The sequence below is a fragment of the Mugil cephalus genome, chromosome 1 (genome assembly GCF_022458985.1).
Source record: "Mugil cephalus isolate CIBA_MC_2020 chromosome 1, CIBA_Mcephalus_1.1, whole genome shotgun sequence".
Taxonomy (NCBI): Eukaryota; Metazoa; Chordata; class Actinopteri; order Mugiliformes; family Mugilidae; genus Mugil; species Mugil cephalus.
The window spans coordinates 24,795,583-24,815,148 of NC_061770.1; the positions used below are offsets into that span (position 1 = coordinate 24,795,583).

The 19,566-nt window shown below is 41.2% G+C and overlaps 1 protein-coding gene across 1 annotated transcript in view; it reads left to right on the forward strand.

Annotated features, from left to right (window-relative positions):
* LOC124995876 (copine-9-like) overlaps nt 1–19,566 on the forward strand; it is an 85,584-nt gene that overhangs the window by 33,954 nt on the left and 32,064 nt on the right. The window contains 3 exon segments of the mRNA XM_047568613.1: nt 415–518; nt 2,129–2,167; nt 5,660–5,740. Coding sequence (XP_047424569.1) covers nt 415–518; nt 2,129–2,167; nt 5,660–5,740 — 224 coding nt within the window.

The window sequence follows — 19,566 nt, forward strand, 5'->3', positions numbered from 1 at the left end:
GGGCTGGACCGCGGAGGCGAGGCTGGCAGTCCACCGGGGGGATTACTGGCGTGATTGTCAGGGTGATGGAGAGACGGGCCGGGCCTAGGAGGGAGGTGGCGAACGGGCCTCCGCGGGCTCGCAGGGCTGGATTGCTGGCTCTAATGTAGCGGCCTGATTTCTCCGGGGACTCGAGTTTTTAGCTCAACAGCAGCGCAAAGCAGCCCGGCGTGGTGCTCGGGGTACGGAGCCCTCGCATTTCTGAATTCGTATTTATATTCCAATTCAGCGTGAAATGTTTCAGTGGTGATATGTGTTGCTGCTGAATCTCATGAATATTTTTCACGTGTGTCTCTTCTCGATAAGTGCATAATAGGATGCACTGACTGTTGAATCCATCATCAACAGTTGTCCCTGTTCTCTCTGTTTCCGTAGTTCGGCAGGACGGAGGTAATCGATAACACCCGCAATCCAGATTTCGTCAGGAAGTTTGTCCTGGATTTCTTCTTTGAGGAGAAACAGAATCTGAGGTTTGACGTGTGAGTAGCTTCACTTCGCCTCCACTGAAACCACAATGGAGACAAAAATACACAAAAACAGCACAACATTTAAAAATAATTTATTAACTGTTTTGTGCATTTAGTTCTAAACCTGGACATTCATGCTATATAGAAACATGTGCAAATATGGCTACAAAGTCTCTTTTTTCTTTATAATAATAGAGCATAGGTCTTCAACTGGGGGTCCATGACCCCTAGGGGATCCGCAGAGGTACTGCAGGCAAAATCTTTGGTTGATTAGACATTTTTTTTTCCACCACAAATTTAAATTTCTTTAAATACACATTAACATGAATCCAACATATTTTAGTAAAGGGATAAATGGAGGCCTGTTGAGACCTGTCAATCTAAACCTCCTGCACACAGTAGGACCCGCCCCCTCATCGCTGCTGAGCCAATCAGAAAATATTAGCAGAAGAGAAGCCATATAAGAATATTTGAACCTGTGAACTATCTGAATAGTGCTAGTGAAGCTTAATATTGAATGCAAAATGATAATAATAATGTATATTTATGAGTAGCACTGGGCTGAGTTTAATATAGAACACATATAGTAGGTAGGGGGTCCCTGTTTAATCTCTCTCAGTTTGGGGTCCTTGGTCTGAAAAGACTCGGGTTGAAGACCCCTGTAATAGAGAATATTTCTGTCCTATTAGGATAAATTAATAAGCCCATTTCTGCTTAAATTAGACTCTGTGGCGATGCCGAGATGTTCAATTATGGAGGAAGAACTAAGGTCAATTACCAAAGCCACTGCTGTGCTGATTGAATTAGCATCTGTACACCCGCGTGCTCTCTTCACCTATTAATCAATAGATGAGAAAGACCTCTCAGGTGTAGCTTTAATCGAGTATGCGCTTGATTGCACAAACTTAATTTCTTTTCTTTTCTTTTTTTGAACCAGGTTTATTGTTTGCGATGAAGCGATTATGTTGGTGATGTGTATTGATTAGCTTAGCTTAGCATAAAGACAGGAGGCGGTGACAGTTGGTTCTCACCGAAGCTCAAACTTATGCCTCCATGAGGCCAGTAACTCACTTTTTTTGTAATAAGTTTTTATTTTAGTTTTCGTTATTACAGGCACATGCATTATATTCAGTTTTGAATAAATAAATAAATAAATATACATATATATCCCACTGGATCCCCCCCCCCCATTTGTGAGCACCAAACCACCTGTTGCCCCTCTCCAATTTCCACATAACCAAATAATAAAAATTAAAAGCACTTAAACACTTGTAAAACTTGGTTATCTAATGTGACCACAAACCCAAATGGTTTACTGGGGAATTACTTGCTTAAAATCTATTTTTGCACCGGAAAACAAAATAAATTTATGTCTAAATGGGCTGCAGGGTAAACAGCATATACAAATACACAAATACACAAATGTGAAAGGCAAAAACTAGACAAAACTCAGGAACACAAGTTAGAACTGAACTGAAAAATGAAAGAGAGTAACTCTACATGCACCAGTTGTAAAAGCTTGAATCGGTGCATCATTGTTCCAGGACTAAAAGACTGAGGACGTGTGCATGTGAAACCTCATACAATCTCCCACTATTGTCACCTATTGTGTTTTCTCACAGGTACAATGTGGACTCCAGAAGCTGCAACATATCCAAACACGTAAGTACAGTAACAGGTTTGACTCAGGGCCGACAGCTTCCACAAGCCTTCAGATGTAGTTACAGAGCGCTACTGTCACAGCGTAGCAGTGTTTGTTGTGACAGTTATGATCGAGTCTTAGAAAATACTGAGTGATAGTGATGTGCAGATCAGTGCTGAAATATCAATACATCTGATACCTGATCTTTAGGCTCTAAAATCGATTTAGATTTGCACCTTATTCGTAGCCACGGGGCTAGCAGCAGCTTGCTAGTTTTGCTAGGCTACCGTCAACGCTCCCTTTTCCAATCCCATGACATGAACGCACACATTTTAACCTCCTGAGACCCTGCGTCCTGACTCGATATTAATTGGTGTAAAAACACGATAGGGGACATTTCAGCAGAAACAAACAAACTTGTTTATTTATGATTATGACAAATTAAGCTAATTAGCAAGTACTCGATTGAGGACACTGGGATTTCATCAGTTGCAATTCTGCTTTTGCACATGAAAACTGAAAACAGTTTTATATTTTGTTATATATTGGTGACTTCATTATTTATTGAGAGAAATTATCCCTGTGTCCACGCATGAGGACAGACTTTTTTTCCGAAAACTACTTTCGATTTTCTAAGACGATGCTTAGGTCCTTAGGTCGTACTGATCCCAAATAGAGAGAAATGGAGAAATTAAAAATGCATAGCAAACTATAGCTCATGTCTCAGGAGGTTAATAGACAGTCTGACATTCAAATAGCATTCTATCTATTTTATTTATTTTTTATCATCAGATATTAGTTTTAGCTCGTAAAGAAAACAGTCGGCTCATGTTTTTCATCTATACTGCAATTTATTGTAAATGTCTGCAATGTCCGGTGGTGATTCTGCATGAATATGATGTTTAATAAATTCATCTGTTTTTTCTTCTTTCTTAAATTTATCTTCGGGGAGAACAGAAGGTGAGTGGTTATAAGACTGTCACTTCATTTTTTATCTTCCAGTGTATCTCAGCGTCGCCAGATGAGTCTTGTATTTATTTTATTTCTGTGTGGTCCATTCGCTTTATTGTTGTCGTGTTTGTTTTTTATCATTTGTTTCATGTCATTTCATCATGAAGGTCAAACCCCAGCCGCTCCCACCCGGAAAGCTTGCTCCTGCATTTTGTCCGTCTGCATTTTATCAGTGGCGCAGGTAAAGGCAACTTCCAGGAGGCCACTTCAAAGCGAGAGCATCTGTTGTTGTTTGAGGCGGCGTACCGCTGCAGATCGGGGGCCGCACACACGCAGTCGAGTTCATTCATGGGACGGACACCTGCTCGCGCCCACGCACCACAAACACCGTTTCATTGTGTCGTCCCAACGCTGCTGCTTTTTATTTGTGCTGCCCTATGTTTTTCCTCTTGTGCCGTCAAATCTGTTGTTGGATGAATCTGCTGAACGAGGAGGAAACCTTCTATTTTTTTTTCTCCCGTTTGCCTCATGCACAGTGTGGTCCTTATATGAATAATCAATCGGTAAACAGGCAGCTGAATAATGCAGCCCTGCAGGACTCCCCGGCCTTGACCCGGCTGAGTTAATGAATGCTTATGTAAATGGTGGAATTAAACCCTTAAGTCGATGTTTAATTTAAAAACGGCACTTAATAAGATGAGACATTGGACTTTAATGGTACTTTAATGACTTTAATATGTGTTACCAACCTTATTGATTTTGGGAGTAAATGCTGTGTTGAAACACAGCATGTTAACAGGATGAGACATTAATGTAGTTTATGGTGCTGGTTTCCCTGTTATTGTTTTAAGAACTCACATCAGAAATCATCAAATTATTCTAGTTCAGAGGCCACAAACAGCCAAGTCTGAACTCAAGGTGGCCGGACCAGTAACGTGATAGCATAAAATTATAATATAAATTAAAAGTAACAACAACCCTGATTGTTTCTCTGGAAGGTCTAAGCAGCGCTGCTTTCATACATGTTATTTTCTCTGTTTTCCAGTGATAATGAGCTACTTATCACGTCTCCAGAAACTTTATCGTTATCTAGCAAACATGAAAGCACAAAGCAAACAGCTCACCTTACAGTAGACCGATCACATTAGGTTATTATTTTACTACATTATGGTAGTTATCCATCAGTAGGGTTGGGCATCGATAAGATTTTATTGATAACAATGCGATTATCAATTCTGCTTATCGATCTGAATCTTTATTCCCTTATAAGTTCCTCCGGTGAATTTTTGGTCTAGAAAAAGTAGCTGTTCTTGACAACAGAAATCTGATTGAGTTTCTAAACCAGAGATAAGAGTTTGTGCAAGAAAAAGAACAAGAAATTTGTCACTGGATCCTCACTAGCTCTGCTCTGCGGAGACTTAGCAGTAGCTGCACTCATTGACCGGACATCATCAACACAGGTCTCTCTGTATTTAATGCATCGTCAACAAATGCTTCATCATGTTGGTGGCGCTGTCGCTCTTGCTTGACATTACGATGCTGCATAAATTGCACGTTGCGCTGTTCCAGCTCCTTCTGGAGAAGTGAAGCCACTTTGGACTATTTCAGTCTCTCTGCCATCGCGTCTTCCTTGTCGTCTCGTGACGTCATGTCTTTCGTTTTATGGCAATTGGCAAACAACCTTTAGGTGCATTACCGCCACCATCTGGACGGGGACGTAAAGATTCGGCACGAAAAGTATCGATAAAAGGAATCTGTATCGATCAGTCATCAGTCAGCATGACATGTCATGTATGACGGAACTCTCTTGAGATAAGTAACTTGTTATCGAGAGATTAAAACTCAAGATCTCGAAAATAACGGAGGAAATTGATTCGTTATCATGGGAAAACTGAAAAAAATTGCATGTGAATGCATCGTACCTATGGCCGCTGAAGGCTTCCGTATGTTTCCCTTAATTATAGTGCAATTATGAAAATATTCAAAGTGAATGAAGTAGCTTTTTACAAAATATTTAACAACAACTTCAGCTCATTGCTGCAACCTACAGGTTAGTTCTGGGTCTGATGGCGCGTTCCCGGGCCTATGCCGGTGTGAGTTATTTTCTACTCATGCATTTGTGAGTCTGGTTCGCTCAGTAAAAGCAGTAGTCAGCACTGTGTCATTTTTTGCGACTCTTAGTGAAAAAAATAGGAAAAGCTAGCTATGCAGTTAATGTGTTCTTTGTAGGTTCTGCACTTTTCAAACTCTTAACGTGGGCCGGATTTGGCCGATGGACTGTATGTTTTGTTTGACACAACTGCACTAGAGGGTCAGGTTTACACCATATCCCAGCTGTCATTTGGGCTGAGACGTGGGGAACACCCTGGACAAGTCTCCAGGGAATAAATAAATAAATAAGTGAAATCAGCCATCTCTGGAATCTGCGTCAAAGAGATGTTTCAAATTAAGAACTGCACAAAGCCTGCATGTGGTGGCTGGGCAGCATTTACAACACTTTCTTTCTGCTGGTGTGTTTCTCGACGCTGTCATGCAATCAATTCTGTCCTTCTCTCCCTTCCAAGGACTTTCTGGGCCAGACCTTCTGCACACTCGGAGAAATCATCGGCTCCACAGGAGGACGTCTGGAGAGGAGCCTCTCGTAAGTCCCCCGGTGTAAAATTACAGCCCCATTTTTTTTTTTTTTCATTCAGGTGTTGAATCCTAATTGTGATATAAATTATGCACATAAGTAATTTTCAGCTGCGCAGATTGAAACGAGTGGTGCCCCCTTCTCCGTCTTTTGTTGTATATTTATTGACGGCGGCAGTGGAAAACAACGCTGTACGAGCCATCTCGCTAAAGCAGCGCGCACAGACTCACCCGGTTTAAATAGGCTCATCTATTATCCATCATACTGTTAAATCGGAGCGAGGGCCAGCTGCATCACTGCACACTGAGCTGTTGTTGCTGGAGTAGTATTGAGTTTTCATTACGTGTGACGTGACAGACGTCGGTAATATGTCGGATAGTGACTGATGGAGCCTGCTCGTATTATCTGATTGGTGATGTGTGGAGAGCAGAAATGAACGCCTTTTATTTTTGAGATAATAAACAGTGGGATGGAGTGCATTCCTTTTACTGTGCGCTGCAGCGTTAGATAACATCCTGTGTTTCTGAGGAGCGAACAGAGCGGTGGGAGACAGAAAGAGATGTGGGGTCAGAGAGGTCACGAGCCAGATTTAAAATCATTTCACAGCGAATATAATGCATCGGGCTTGGTGTGTCTTTACACTGTGGAGTTCATCATGGGGAGAGTGGTGGGGGAAAAAAAAAAAAGTTCTTTAGCCTTAGGCCGACACTTATTACAAGGTGCCATAGGAATCAGAAGCTGTTTAATAGCAGCGTGCCGTGCTGTAGGTTTCGCCTGCATGATTAAAAAGAAAAGAGCTGAATCGTTTCTCAACATGAATCTCCTAACATGTATTTTTATTTTTTTTTTTGTTCATCCGGAGCACTGACTTGTAAGTTAACTGATGTGGTCGAGACTGCAGATTAAATACTTTCAGCATTGAAGGGAAAATATTCGCTGCTGTTCAGTCGGCGCTGAATTGAGCCGAGATCAAGAGGGAGGTGATGAAGAAGATTAATATGTTCGTCTCGTTTGCCTTGACTCTTTCAGCTGGGACGGTTCTTTTCCCTCTGAAGTTCAAGTAGGTTGTATTTAGATGACGTCAGTAACAATACAAATAGTCTGAAGACGCTTTACAGAACCTAGAAGTGGAGGAGCCACCGGAGTCTGTGGCAAAGAAAAACTTCCTTTTAACAGGAAGGAGCTCCTCGTACGCGGGGGCCCATCTGCACGAGGACGGCTGGGTAGAGACAGATTAAGTGAGACAAGAGAGGACAAGACGATATATACACCGATCAGCCATAACATTATAACCACTGACAGGAGAAGTAAATAACATCGACCATCTTGTAACAGTTCACTGTTCTGCTGGGAAACTTTTGGACCTGGAATTCATTCATGTGGATGTTACTTAGACATGTAGCCCCCACCTAGACCAGACCAGACCCAAAAGGAGGACTCTTTAAGAGTTAACAACCTTGCAATAAAATAAAAAAAGGACACAAACGCTAACTTCTTAAGCTAACGAAAATCCAAACAACAGCACCCCTACACCTAGTGTGTCTAATACAGAGCAGATCCTACCAGTGGTGGAAAAATCAGTGGGTTCTGCCTAAAACTAACCTAAAAAGACCTGGCCACTCTTCAGAAACAGAAAGAACTAGAATAGAGACACTACAACTTTGGGCAGTGGTCACAACCTATCCCAAAGTGCCAAAAACACAGGAGATACACACAAAGCACAGCAAGTCACCAAGGTGAACTGACACCAACAGACAGCAACAGGTGTTATATAGCCTGGGGCTCCTAATTGATCAGCTGGGATTGGCTGCTGAAGGCCTGCCGCACCAATCAGGAAACAGGGGTGGAGTCAGGTCTGGATTGGCAGGATCAGAGTAGGCTGCACCAATCAGGTCAGAGGGTGGAGCTTCAGGATCCAGCAGCATGAAGGTGCTTGGCAGATCAGGGAGTGATCAGGTTTCATATAAACACAAACAGAAATGACAAGCTGCAGCCGTAACAGAGACGTAGCTGAAAAGTCTGGAAAAATAGTAAAATAGAAGCTTAGAGGTTCCTTTTTTTGGCTTTTTTAATGAACTTTCAAACTGTAATTCTTCTCTGTAGTCACAGTTTCATGTGAAGTTCTGTTTGTCCACGTTTGCCAGTTACAATTTACACCCATTAATGGCCGGTGTAGTTTTTCTCCTACCATTAGACTCACTGTTTTAGAAAGCTCATCATGCTCCTACAGACCAAACAACTCTCAGCCCAAATGCCACAATCCTGCGTGAGTTTGGTTCCAAGGGCAACAATAGAGAGTATATATTTAACATCATGGGGATTTAAAGAGAACATGATTCCAGACACAAATTGTCATTTTACAGCCTCTAATAGATGTATAGATTAATTACACCCTCCCTCCTGTCTTTCTTTCTTTTCTTTTCTTTTTTTAATTAAATGTATGTTTAAACACATGGACCATTACTCATACTCATCCCAAACCTGTCCATCAGCTTCATGCAATTAATCATCCCTCCCACTTTGCCCATTAACAGAGTTCACCTTGAGGAGAAGAATGAGGAAAATGACACGAGTGAGAGGTTACATACAATAAGATCCCCGCCTGAAGGATTTTTTATAATGGCCTACGCTGTGATTAATGGGGAATAACGACACAACACTCTGGGGGTTAAAGGGATTTTCCAACTCTGTGCCACATAACGGATAATGACGATCCATCAAATGAATGTGTGGTTACAGAGGAACACTTGTTGTCAACCAGATACTTGTTGTATATGCTACATGTTAATTTATACCAGTGAATGACATAATATCCCTCACACGAATACGTCTGTGAAGGTTCTCAGGGTATCTAGGTCACGGGATATCAAAAAAATGCTAAAGGCAAGTGGACTTGGAGAGTCGTCAGCTCCATAGCCTTTGTCAAAAGATCAAAATGAAATCCCAGAATGGAAAGAGAAGGAATGTTCTTATCCTCTAGGTCAGTGGTTCCCAACCTTCCTACCCACACCCCAAACATCCTGGACTTTTTCCTGGGGGGTTCAAGCTAATTCATTTGAGGAATTATTCAATTAGTGAGTTCATTGGGGAAACCCCAACTCCCACATCATCCTTTAGAACAGAAGACGAAACTCTACTAAAACACTAAAGAAAAGCAACTGTACTTGTAAGAATCTAAATTCACCTGTTGAATTTGCACATCTGTGACTTCAATGACAAGCGTAAAGTGACGTGGCTTTGCTGTGGTTATTGCATGACCCACTGAACAGGCATTAAGCCCAGTCTCAGCTGTATGCTGACTTATTTATTGCAGCATTGTTCATATTTCCTGGCAAAGGATGTTTTTTTTTTTTATAGCACCATCATATTAAGCTGGGATTGGAAGGCAAGAAGTTGGCATTTTCTCAAGGGACTTATCGGACTCCAAGAAAAAAAAAAGCATACAATACCCCTTTTTATTACAAGGAGTCATTTAAAGGTGCCCTGGAAGCAAGGATTTACTTTACAATCCGTTTGCATTGTGTCACACACATTGTTAAAATGTTTTTATTTGCTGGTGCATTTCTTGAAAGTTGGCCACATACAAATAAAAGCTTTGCACTATTGATATATCTGGCACCGATAATGGTTCCTTATTACTTCTTTGGCAGTGGAAAACTTTTAGAACATTTTAATTTGATTGCTGACTGACACGCACCCTACGAGAAACTCAATTAACAACAGATTATCCCTGGTTCCCTCTACGACAGCAGAGACAGAGCTCGGTCCACTGTGTGTTCATCTGCACCAACTTGATTACGAAGGCTAAGTGGAGTTATTCCAAGTCATCCCTAACCTACTGTGAAAAGAAATGAAGTTTGAAGACTATAGAAAGTCTAAAGAATGTGAAAATGTCAACAGTAGGCGTCTTCAGAGTCTCGGGTCCTCGCTTTGAAAATAAATGTTTAGTTTAAGGAAGACTAGGGTGTAGGGTTGACTAGGGTGAAGAGATCTTGGTTTGTGTTAGTTTAACTAAATCAAACTCAAATCACAAACAGTAAAGGATCTTATTTTTATTTCCACCAGCACCAATCTAATGGCAGGGACGTCTCAGTCATGTTCCCCAGACATTAAAGTATATGTTAGTATAGAGCCCTTCATGGCCTACATCACGACATTAGCTGGAGGCAAAACAGAGGGAAGCTTGAGGCGAACACTGTCACTGTCACCCGGGAAAATGTCTTGCTGTATTTTTGGGGTCGAAAAAAGCAAAAACACTAACTTGAAGTTTTATCACATACACACCCAGACTTGGCTGAATGCAATTAAAAGAAAGGTTTGGAGTGAGACAATCATCAACGACTCTCTGTTTGCAGCTCGATTTAATATCAGGTTAAGATTAATATCTAATATACAATCATTTAAACCTAGATAATGTTATGGGTTAGAATAAATTGTGACTGAAATAACGTTAAGTTAATCATTATTTGAAGGATTCTTGATACATGTTAATGCTAATGCTAACCATAAGCTAATTCAATGTTAATTGTGTGTTTCATGGGTGTCCAAACAGTTGCATTTACTACGTTAAACTCCACAGTGGTTCCACTTATTTCTTATAATATCTTTATTGGAGAGGCTTCACTTGATAAAGACAGACCAGACTTCGTCCCCTATGTGTCCTTTGGTCAAATCGTCCATCCAGTGAGTGAGAGTGTAGGGGTCAGTGAATCTAGTCCCATCAGTCAGAGTCAGCTTCTTAAAATAACACTCACAGTCTCACTCACGGAGTGAGTGTATCAGTATATTCTCTAAACTATGCGTTTCCTCATCCATTCTTGCCAAAACAGTCCCTTGAAACATGCTAACCACTGTTTACAAGCTACAGTCTTTGAGATCTTTTGCCTCCAGCTAAGCCCCGCCCCTCAAAGAACATCACGCTGTTTACAAACTGTGAAGGGCTCTATACTAGTATAGTATTAGGTAGTTAATGATTTGGGTTTAAAAGAGATTCAAACTGCTCTTCATGATTCAATTTTCAAGAGCTAAGATTGTTGTCAATTGTCATTGAAACAGAAGAAGAACAAACTGGTTTGTCTACAAAGGATCATGCCTTGATCGGCCCTTATATTGATCTCCTGATACTGATTGGGACATCCCTTAGTATCCTTAATTAATCCTGCATTAAAATAAAACAAAACACATGAATTTGAATTAGATCTATTTAATCCAGAAATTTTATAGATTAGTATTAGCAATAAAAAAAAACAACCCCCAGTTTTACGTTCCTCATGTTATAGTGATAATAATAATAAATTAGTCCTGGATGGCCATTGATGTAATGCTTATCCCAACATGAAACCAACATTCATGAGCGATAATTCACCTACATTTATTTGCCCATAAACCTGAACTGAGTGGCTCAACAATCCATATGTGGCCTTTGGTGAAAACCCAACTGTCTTATATATGAATGAATGAATGATAAGTGAGATAAGTAGGGACCCCCTACCTACTATATGTGTTGTATATTAAACTCGGCCTAGTGCTATTTATAAAATTATTTTTATTATTTTGCATTCAATATTAAGCTATTCAAATAATACACAAGTTCAGATATTTTTTTTATTCTGTGGTTGGCCGATGGGAGGGAGCTGCACTGTCAGCTTCTCTTCTGCTAATATTACAGTGCACGTCTGGGATTTCATCTGAGGGCTGAAAAAGCTCTGGGTTAATTACGGGAACCTGACAGAGTCAGCGTGTAATATGCGGCCTCATGATTGGCTCAGCAGCGATAGGGGTGGGGCCTACTGTGTACAGGAGGCTTAGATTGACAGGTCTAGTGTGACGCTCTGTGTGAAAGAGTGCAGTGTTGTTGACTGAAAGATAACGTATTCTGCCTCCATTTATCCCTTTACTGAAATATGTAGGATTCATGTTAACGTGTGTTTAAATAAATTTAACTCTGTGGGGGAATATTTATATATATATACATATATGTATAAAAAATGTTTAATCAACCAAAGATTTTGCCTCGTGTTGAAGACCTCTGATTTAATTTACATACTCGAAAAGGAGTTGGTGGAAGTGGAAAAAAAATGTGTTAAATCCCACCCCTCTTCCTTAAATCACTAATTAATGATAATTATAATTTGCTTCCTGTCTTCTCTCTGCAAATACATTCTCTGTACATATATACACTCATGCACCAAGCACACATGGAGCACCATTACCATTCATTTAGAGCCACATTTTTACTAATGAATCTAAACAAATCTAAATACAGCTGCTTTCTAGGCTCCAACCAAACCCTCTGTTACATAATCTATTAGCCGCTCCAGTCCATTCATCATCCAGCCACTGACTAGGTGCTATTCGAGCCGAAAGCCATGAATATATATTCTTCAAATGCAAGGTGGAATAACGGAGGTTCATCACAATGTGCGACCTGTTTCACGCTGTAATTTCACTCAGCGGCAACGCAGGGATATGGATTAGTGCCGCTTTCGCTTTACCTGCCCTCGGATGAACTCGGAGGAATGTTAATATGCGAATATGTTCCACGCCGGTGTTAGATAATGCACTATACTGTACTGTGCTATAGCAAATCAGACCTGACATTTTATTCCCTGATTATTTTAAAGACAAATGTTTTAACAAATATATGTAAAAAAAATATATATATATAGTTGTAGTTGATTATTCCCTAATGCTACCCACATGCACCTCTGGTCTGTACCTGCAGACCGAGCGGTTCGCCTCTTCGACAGCCAGACAGATGTATCGAGAAGCAAAAATGAAAAGGAACATGAAGGGGAGGTGGCTTTTGCAAGAAGAAGTGTTTCGGGGGGAAAAGCTCAAAATGAGAAAAAGGGGGGTAACAATAAGATACAGACCACATAGTGCCATCGCTATTCCACCCATATGGCCAAAGCCTCTGACGGCTGCCTGCAGGGAATAGACAGCTGTCCTGAGCTTCTGATGTATCAGACACAGGAAAGGCCCAGGGGAAGGAAGGAGGGAGGTGGGGGTGAAGGGAGAGGTGGGGGGGGGGATGGAAAGTGGAAGGGAGAGGTATTTGAAGGGTGGCAGACAGCTCAGTGGACCAGGAAGAGAGGAGGGAGAGGAAGAAAGGGGGAAGGTAATTCCATCAAAAAGGTAAAACAAGCAAAATAGACGAAGAGAAAAAGGGGAAACGGAAAGAGAGGAGAGGATGATAAAACTGAGATGTAGCTGGCGCAAAAGGAAAATGAAGACAGATGCCCACAGAGATAGAAAGACGAATTTGTGTGTGCTCTTCCCGAGTTCATTTAGGAGTCGCTGCTGCATTTGTGGATGAAGTGGATGAACAGGCACAAGTTCATTTCCTTTCTTTCTCATCTCTATTTTCATTTTTTTTTTTTTTTTTCTGCAGCCATCATCAAACTCTCATTCCAAACCTGCTCCTGAACACATATGATTGTGGTAGCGCCCTCATCTTGGTGGGTTGGTGGGCGTTCATGTTCTCTCTCTTTTTTTTTCTTTTTTTTTTTTTTAATTTTTAATAGGTCAACAATTTTAGAAACGGTCTCATGCTGCGCAGCGAACTAAGCACTCCTTTCCCACTTACCTGGGTGTTGCCACGGCAACCGATGGGGCCCCTATTAGCCGAGGCGGCGAAAGTATAGCAATGATCCAAAATATACCCTTTTGAAAAAAAAAAAAAAAAAAAAAGAAAAGAAAAGAAATAAATGCTAATAAATGGGATGCAGAGCGGCGGCTCGAGGCGTGCGGACCCACACACGGTGGGACCGCGCGTTATAAATAGAGGTTTGTGACGGATAAACACGCTCACGTATCTATTAATGTGCATTCGTCTGCGTGGCCTACAGGTTGCGGAGCAGAGCTGAGCCCGAGATAGGAGTTTCTAAACTTTGTAACACCGTCATCACTTACAGGTGACAAGCGAGAGAAAGAGACGACAAATTACCCCGTCTGCAAATGTGATCTGGAAAGAAAAAAAAAGAAGAAGAACCGCGGCCGATCTATTAGCAGACCCACACGCTGCCATACGCCCAGATGTAGACTGATGAGGTGGATAATGGACTAAATAAGCCGTCCGCAGGGATGCTTCTGCTGCTGACGGTTATGCCGGCAAACTGGCCTGTGTCATAGAATCCTGTCTGACTTTTTTTTATTTTTTTATTTTTCTCGCTGCAAGGCAGCGGTCAATCTGTCGGCGTGGGCGTGTCAGAGGTCGTGGTGTGTAATTGGGGGCATTCGTTGGGATGCCTTAGTTAGATGGCAAACAGACGAAGACCCACATATAGTACCGCAAACTTCTGCCAAAATAAATAAATAGATAAATAAAAATAAGTAAATGAATAAAATTGGCAGAAGTAACACATTTTCTGCGCTGTGAGAGGTAGCACACGGTGGCAGATTGCAGGGGGTGATATGTTACTGGGATGCTGGTGGTGGAGGAGGTGGAGGAGGAGGAGGAGGCGACTGCAGATTGCCTTATCATCCTGCAACACGCTGTAATGCAGATAGACAGACAGGAGGGGATATACTGTCAGGAAGTGACTTCAGGTGAGCTTAGCAGTGACAAACACCCCAGATTTTCAGATTACCCAAATGACTCCACTGAGCGTCAGTCATTCATCTCAGAACGTCACCATTCCCCTCAAATGCCACTTGTTGTATCTGGATATATTTGGCTGTGCTGCAAGTATTGCAACTCCAGTCTTCAGCTGCCTTCGGTGCTGAGATGGATTCAAGTTTTTATGTTTTTCTATTGTTTTATTACAGGAAGAGTGATGGTTAAAGACTCAGAGCCGCCTGTGTCTGTGTCTGTGTCTGGTTCACATCTTCAGCCGTACGTACAGTAGTTCATCTAAACTAAAGAGGACGGGCGAACCCTCGACAGTGACATATGAGAAGTTGTTTTTCATTAAAGATGTTTTCTAACTTGATTTTCTTGTAAATAAGAGCTTAAAATGTTGAGTCCTACGCACTAATACTTTGAGGTGTAATTATATTTTGTTCAGTTAACTTGATTCTCCTGTAAGAATCACCAGCTAATCTGACGAGCACGTTTTTGGAAGGTGGGAGGAAACCAGAGCACCTGGAGTGAACCCCCACACAGGGAGAACATGCAAACTCCACCCAGAAAGGACCGAGTCGGACTTGAACCCGACTGGTCTTGTTTTCAGTCGAATTGCTGATTTGCCCAGATTGTCTTTAATAACTCTGATATAAGAGAAGTCTGACATTTGGCAGCTTCCTTCATTCTTTTGCATATGTTTTTTCATAATTACATTCACAAATGTTCATTGTAAAAATCATAATTTTCTTATATGGAAGTAGACATCTAAAAGTATCTGCATTAGACTACTTGATATCACACAGGCTTAGCAAGTAGGCGAGCAGGAAACTTCCTCTGGTTACACATGTATCCTCAGAGAGCTGCATCCAGCCACCACCAGGGGTCACAAGCTCAAACTTAAAATATTGAGCTTGGCAAACAACTCACAACTCCACGCAGCAAACTTAAACAAACAAACAAACAAACAAACAAAAAACAGTTGAAGCTGATACCTTATCATATTTCCAAAAATACTAAACATTTTTAGTTCAGTTAATGTAAAGTAGTTATTGTTTTTACGGTGTCTCCACTTTTGTGAGACATTTCTATAATGTGTTCATGGTGCTAACAGGATACATGCTAATGGACTACGCGGGTCTCCTGTTCACTGTGACACGTCTGGTGAAATACAAGACCTGAAAGTTTATGAGACATAATTCAGATATTCAGAGGTTGAATTTTAGTGGTCTAATTTAATAATCCTTCTCGTTTGGTTTACTTTGTTCATGCACTTCCATTAGCTTCAGCGGGTTAGCATCATTGTGCTGAACTGCTAACACATCTGCAGACTCGTCCTACAACTTCTTCCAGTCGTCTAATGTAGGATAGCATGTGTAGCATTTGAGATTTTAATATATTTAACCCCAAACTGATTAGAGTTGTTTCCCAAGAAGACGACTTGAGTCCATATTGAAATTACTACATAAGAGCTATTGGTTCAGAAACCAAACATTACAACAATAAAAGTCACGCTCCATCCATAGTTTGTGTTTTATTTTTGTCTTGTTCACCCACCCACACACACACACACACACACACACATCATCGTGTCAGTGTCTGTCCCCCGTGGTCCCCGTCCGACAGAACCATCACCTGCCATCTGGCCATTCAGGACTCATCTGGCCTGCTCTGCTATGACAGGCTGCTGCTTCTGCTGCTGCTCCCTTTCTACAGTTTGGGACATTTCCAGACCTGAAATAAAATATGTGACATTTAATCATGCACCTGCTGCAAAGGTGATTAAAAGAAAGTGTGTCGTTGCCCTTGTCTGTGCCGCCCCGAAGCAGTGATTCGTCCTACGTCTATAAACGTGTCCAAGAAATACTGTATGTACAAATGGAGGCCACCCTTTGCTTTTATCAGTTCCCATTGAAAAACCTCGAAAAACAAAGTCATCCACACTAACAGATGAATCATCCCAGATTCACTGTGTATCTTCCAACTGGCAGGAATTAGTCGCCACTTTATCACACAAACCAAAGACGCGTTTGTAAATGGCTCTGTTCCGAGCCAGAAATTAGCTCTAAGCTAGTTTCATGCTTGCCAGCTTGGAGCGTCTTGGCAAATAATGTGACAATGTTGTTCTGCAAGAGTCGCGGATAACAGACAACACCTCTAATCTGTCGGCGACGCCACTTGTTGAGGCAACAAAGGATTCGCACCAGGAACGCGCGGTTTTCGGGGCCGAGCGATCGGAGAGCTGCAAAAACATGGAACATTTGGCTTTTATTTGCACTTTTCAGTTATGTGCGTTTTTACGTTTTGACAGGGCATTCGTTAATGGTTTCTGAACAGACAACCACATTCAGGATGTACAAATGTTTCCAAATGAGTAAATTTGCAATGACGTATTTTGCACTCCTACACTTAAATAATAAAGACATGTAGATGAATCAAGTATTTTTACAGTTCTAATATCGTCTGGATGCTCCCGCTCTGTGTCTTCATTACTGTAATTTCATTAACTCACAAACTAATTGGGACGTTAGAGCTTCATTAATGAAGCTCTTGCAGAATCTACAGATTCCCTGTTAGTAAATTATTAATGACTCAACACTGGTGTAATCATGCTTGGACACCTACATGGACAGAGCTTATTTTTCCATCACCTATTTTTGGAAAAACTAATCCCTGTCAAAGTCTTGCAGAACAGAACAGAACATTCATAGAGTTATAGGAATAATTATCTCCAGCAGTTTATATTTTTAGGTTATGGGTTCCCAGAAATGCAACAGTGTCATTCAATTCAATTCAATTAAATACAATTCAATTCAATTCAATTCAATTCAATTCAAATAACTTTATTTATCCCTGCGGTGCAATTAAAGATCACGCTGAGCAGTCACAGTATAAAAACGTGAATATATGAATAAGTGCAGTGCACTGGAGTCCGGTCCAGATGTCCTCAGGCTCTGGCCTCCTGAGAGACGTTGGGTGTATGGGGACGTGGGTGGACTGTTATCCCTAAGGCAGCAGGTCAGCGGGTAATACGTATAATAAGGCTCCCAGACTATAGCAGGTGATATATTTAGAATATTTCTCTGTTGGTCTGTGCCATAAACGTAATGTCTGTATGATTCCAGCTGTTTTGAATATTTTTTTTCCTCCATCAGAATTAGTGCTGAATTTCTGTATTTCCTGTTTGAACACATGGAGACACGTGAGATGAGGATGCACTGAGCTGACCCTCACCTCAAAATGCAAAATCTCTCACAAACTGTGTCTTTGTCTGACATTAATATATGTTAGGGGAGTACAAACCATCCAGTATTTGGATTTATTGAGGGAAAAAAAGTATTTGTGTTTGAATAAAATTCAAAATAGGTGTAAAAAAATGTTTTTAATTTAGGATATGTGTTACATTAAGTATTCTTTAATTATCCATTCTAATAATTATGGATGTATCTGCAGTATTGGTTGATGTTTTCATTAAATGCAGCTAATACAGGTGATTTATTCTGACTTGAAGGAGCAGAACATGACTGTGATGATGATCTGGTTCTTGTGGGAGACAGTAGAGATGACTGTGAGTCAGTAGATAGAGAGGTTAGAGGTTCAATCCCTGGAATATGCCACATGCCAAAGACACTGAACCTCCAGTGGCTCCCAGTGTGTGGCACTGGTGTGAGAATGTGTGTGTGCTTGTGTGAGTGAATGGGTGTGTATCTGAGACTGTACAACCCTTAACCATTTACCAGTAGACAATAGTCTGAATTACTGAGCTAACGAATGCTAACAGACGAATGCTAACATGAGAGAATCTGACTATAGACGTCTCAATGCTAATGTAATGTAACGGAATAATCTCCAGGTCAAACTCCACCTCCCAGAAGTTATTTTCTGCCTCCACAACCCATTTTTTTTTTTTGCAAAAAAAAAAAAACATTTTGTTTGTGTCTTTCCGAATACTGTATTCGAGTTCGGCTCCACTTGTAGTTTGTACACACACAATAATATACTACAGAGTACACAGAGTAATATACTACAACACATGTGTGTAACATATTTATCTGACATTAATGCGCATTGAAGGAGGCAGACAGTTCTTCTGCATGGTGGAAGAGGGCGCTAGTGAGCCGCTGGTTTTCAGATGTTGCTCTTCTTCTACTGTCTAAATAAAATGCCTTTATTGGTTATGATTAGGTTGTAGTGATAACGGGGATGTTACAGGACATACGCTGTTGAGGCGTGGCCTTCTATGGACAAATGTCAGATAAAAATAGAAGACAAATAAAGTCCCAGCAAATAAATCTAATTTATAGTTGACGTTCAACGTAACTTCGCTAGGTGGCGCTTATAAAGTTTAGTTAGTTCATGTTGCGTCTGGGGTCGTTTGTTACGGGTTTTGACCAACTCTCTTTAAATCACTGCAAATCTCCACACAAACAATGTTAAACTTAAATTTTTATTAGTGAACAACACAATTAGCTTCACATGCTACATGAGACGTCTGTGCCGTTTGCTCCGTCAGGTTAAATTCTGTGCGATGGGCGTTCAGAGGGGAGGTAGCTGTGGGAAAGGAAGGGAGGGAGAGATGCTTTTGGGTAATAATAGGAAAAACTATGCAACTGCGAATCAATTAGACCCTGGCTGGCCACCGTAGCATTAACACCGTTAATGGGAAATCCTGCAGTTAGCATCGACTGTTAAATGGTGAACTGAAGCCGTTCCATAGGGTTCACGTTTTTTTCTCACCGCACAAACTGATTGTGCTCCACTAAAGATCTGTTGGGCCGGTTAAACCTTTCGACGCTTTATTCAGTAACAGCCTGGAGTTTTTTTTCTTTCTCTGCATCGGCTGAGACTCACCTCATTATGAAATCCAAATAGAGTTTTGCCAGCCTCCTATTCTGATCAGAACTGAGTCTGAGAGTTAACCAGACTTCTGTGAATCATTAATAACAGATGACTCTTGCGTTGGCCTCTTTCGTGTCCTTCGCTGCTTGTGAAATCACAGCCGCCTCATTCTGAGACGTCGGTTCCACGTCGAAAACCCGTCACTTTTGAGACCGTGAGTGACTCGAGCTCAAAAAAGACACGAGCGAAGCTTAAACACTTAAATCATCCAGCAGTTATTTATTATTCTGGAGCCGAAGCTGGAGCAGATACTCCGGAGTGTCTTGTATCCGGTAGGCGAGCTGGCGGGTGTGCAGTTGGACACACTGTGTGGATAAATTCATAAATAATTCCCTCACTGTTGCTGCCTGCTACAGCTGGCAGGCAGCGTGAG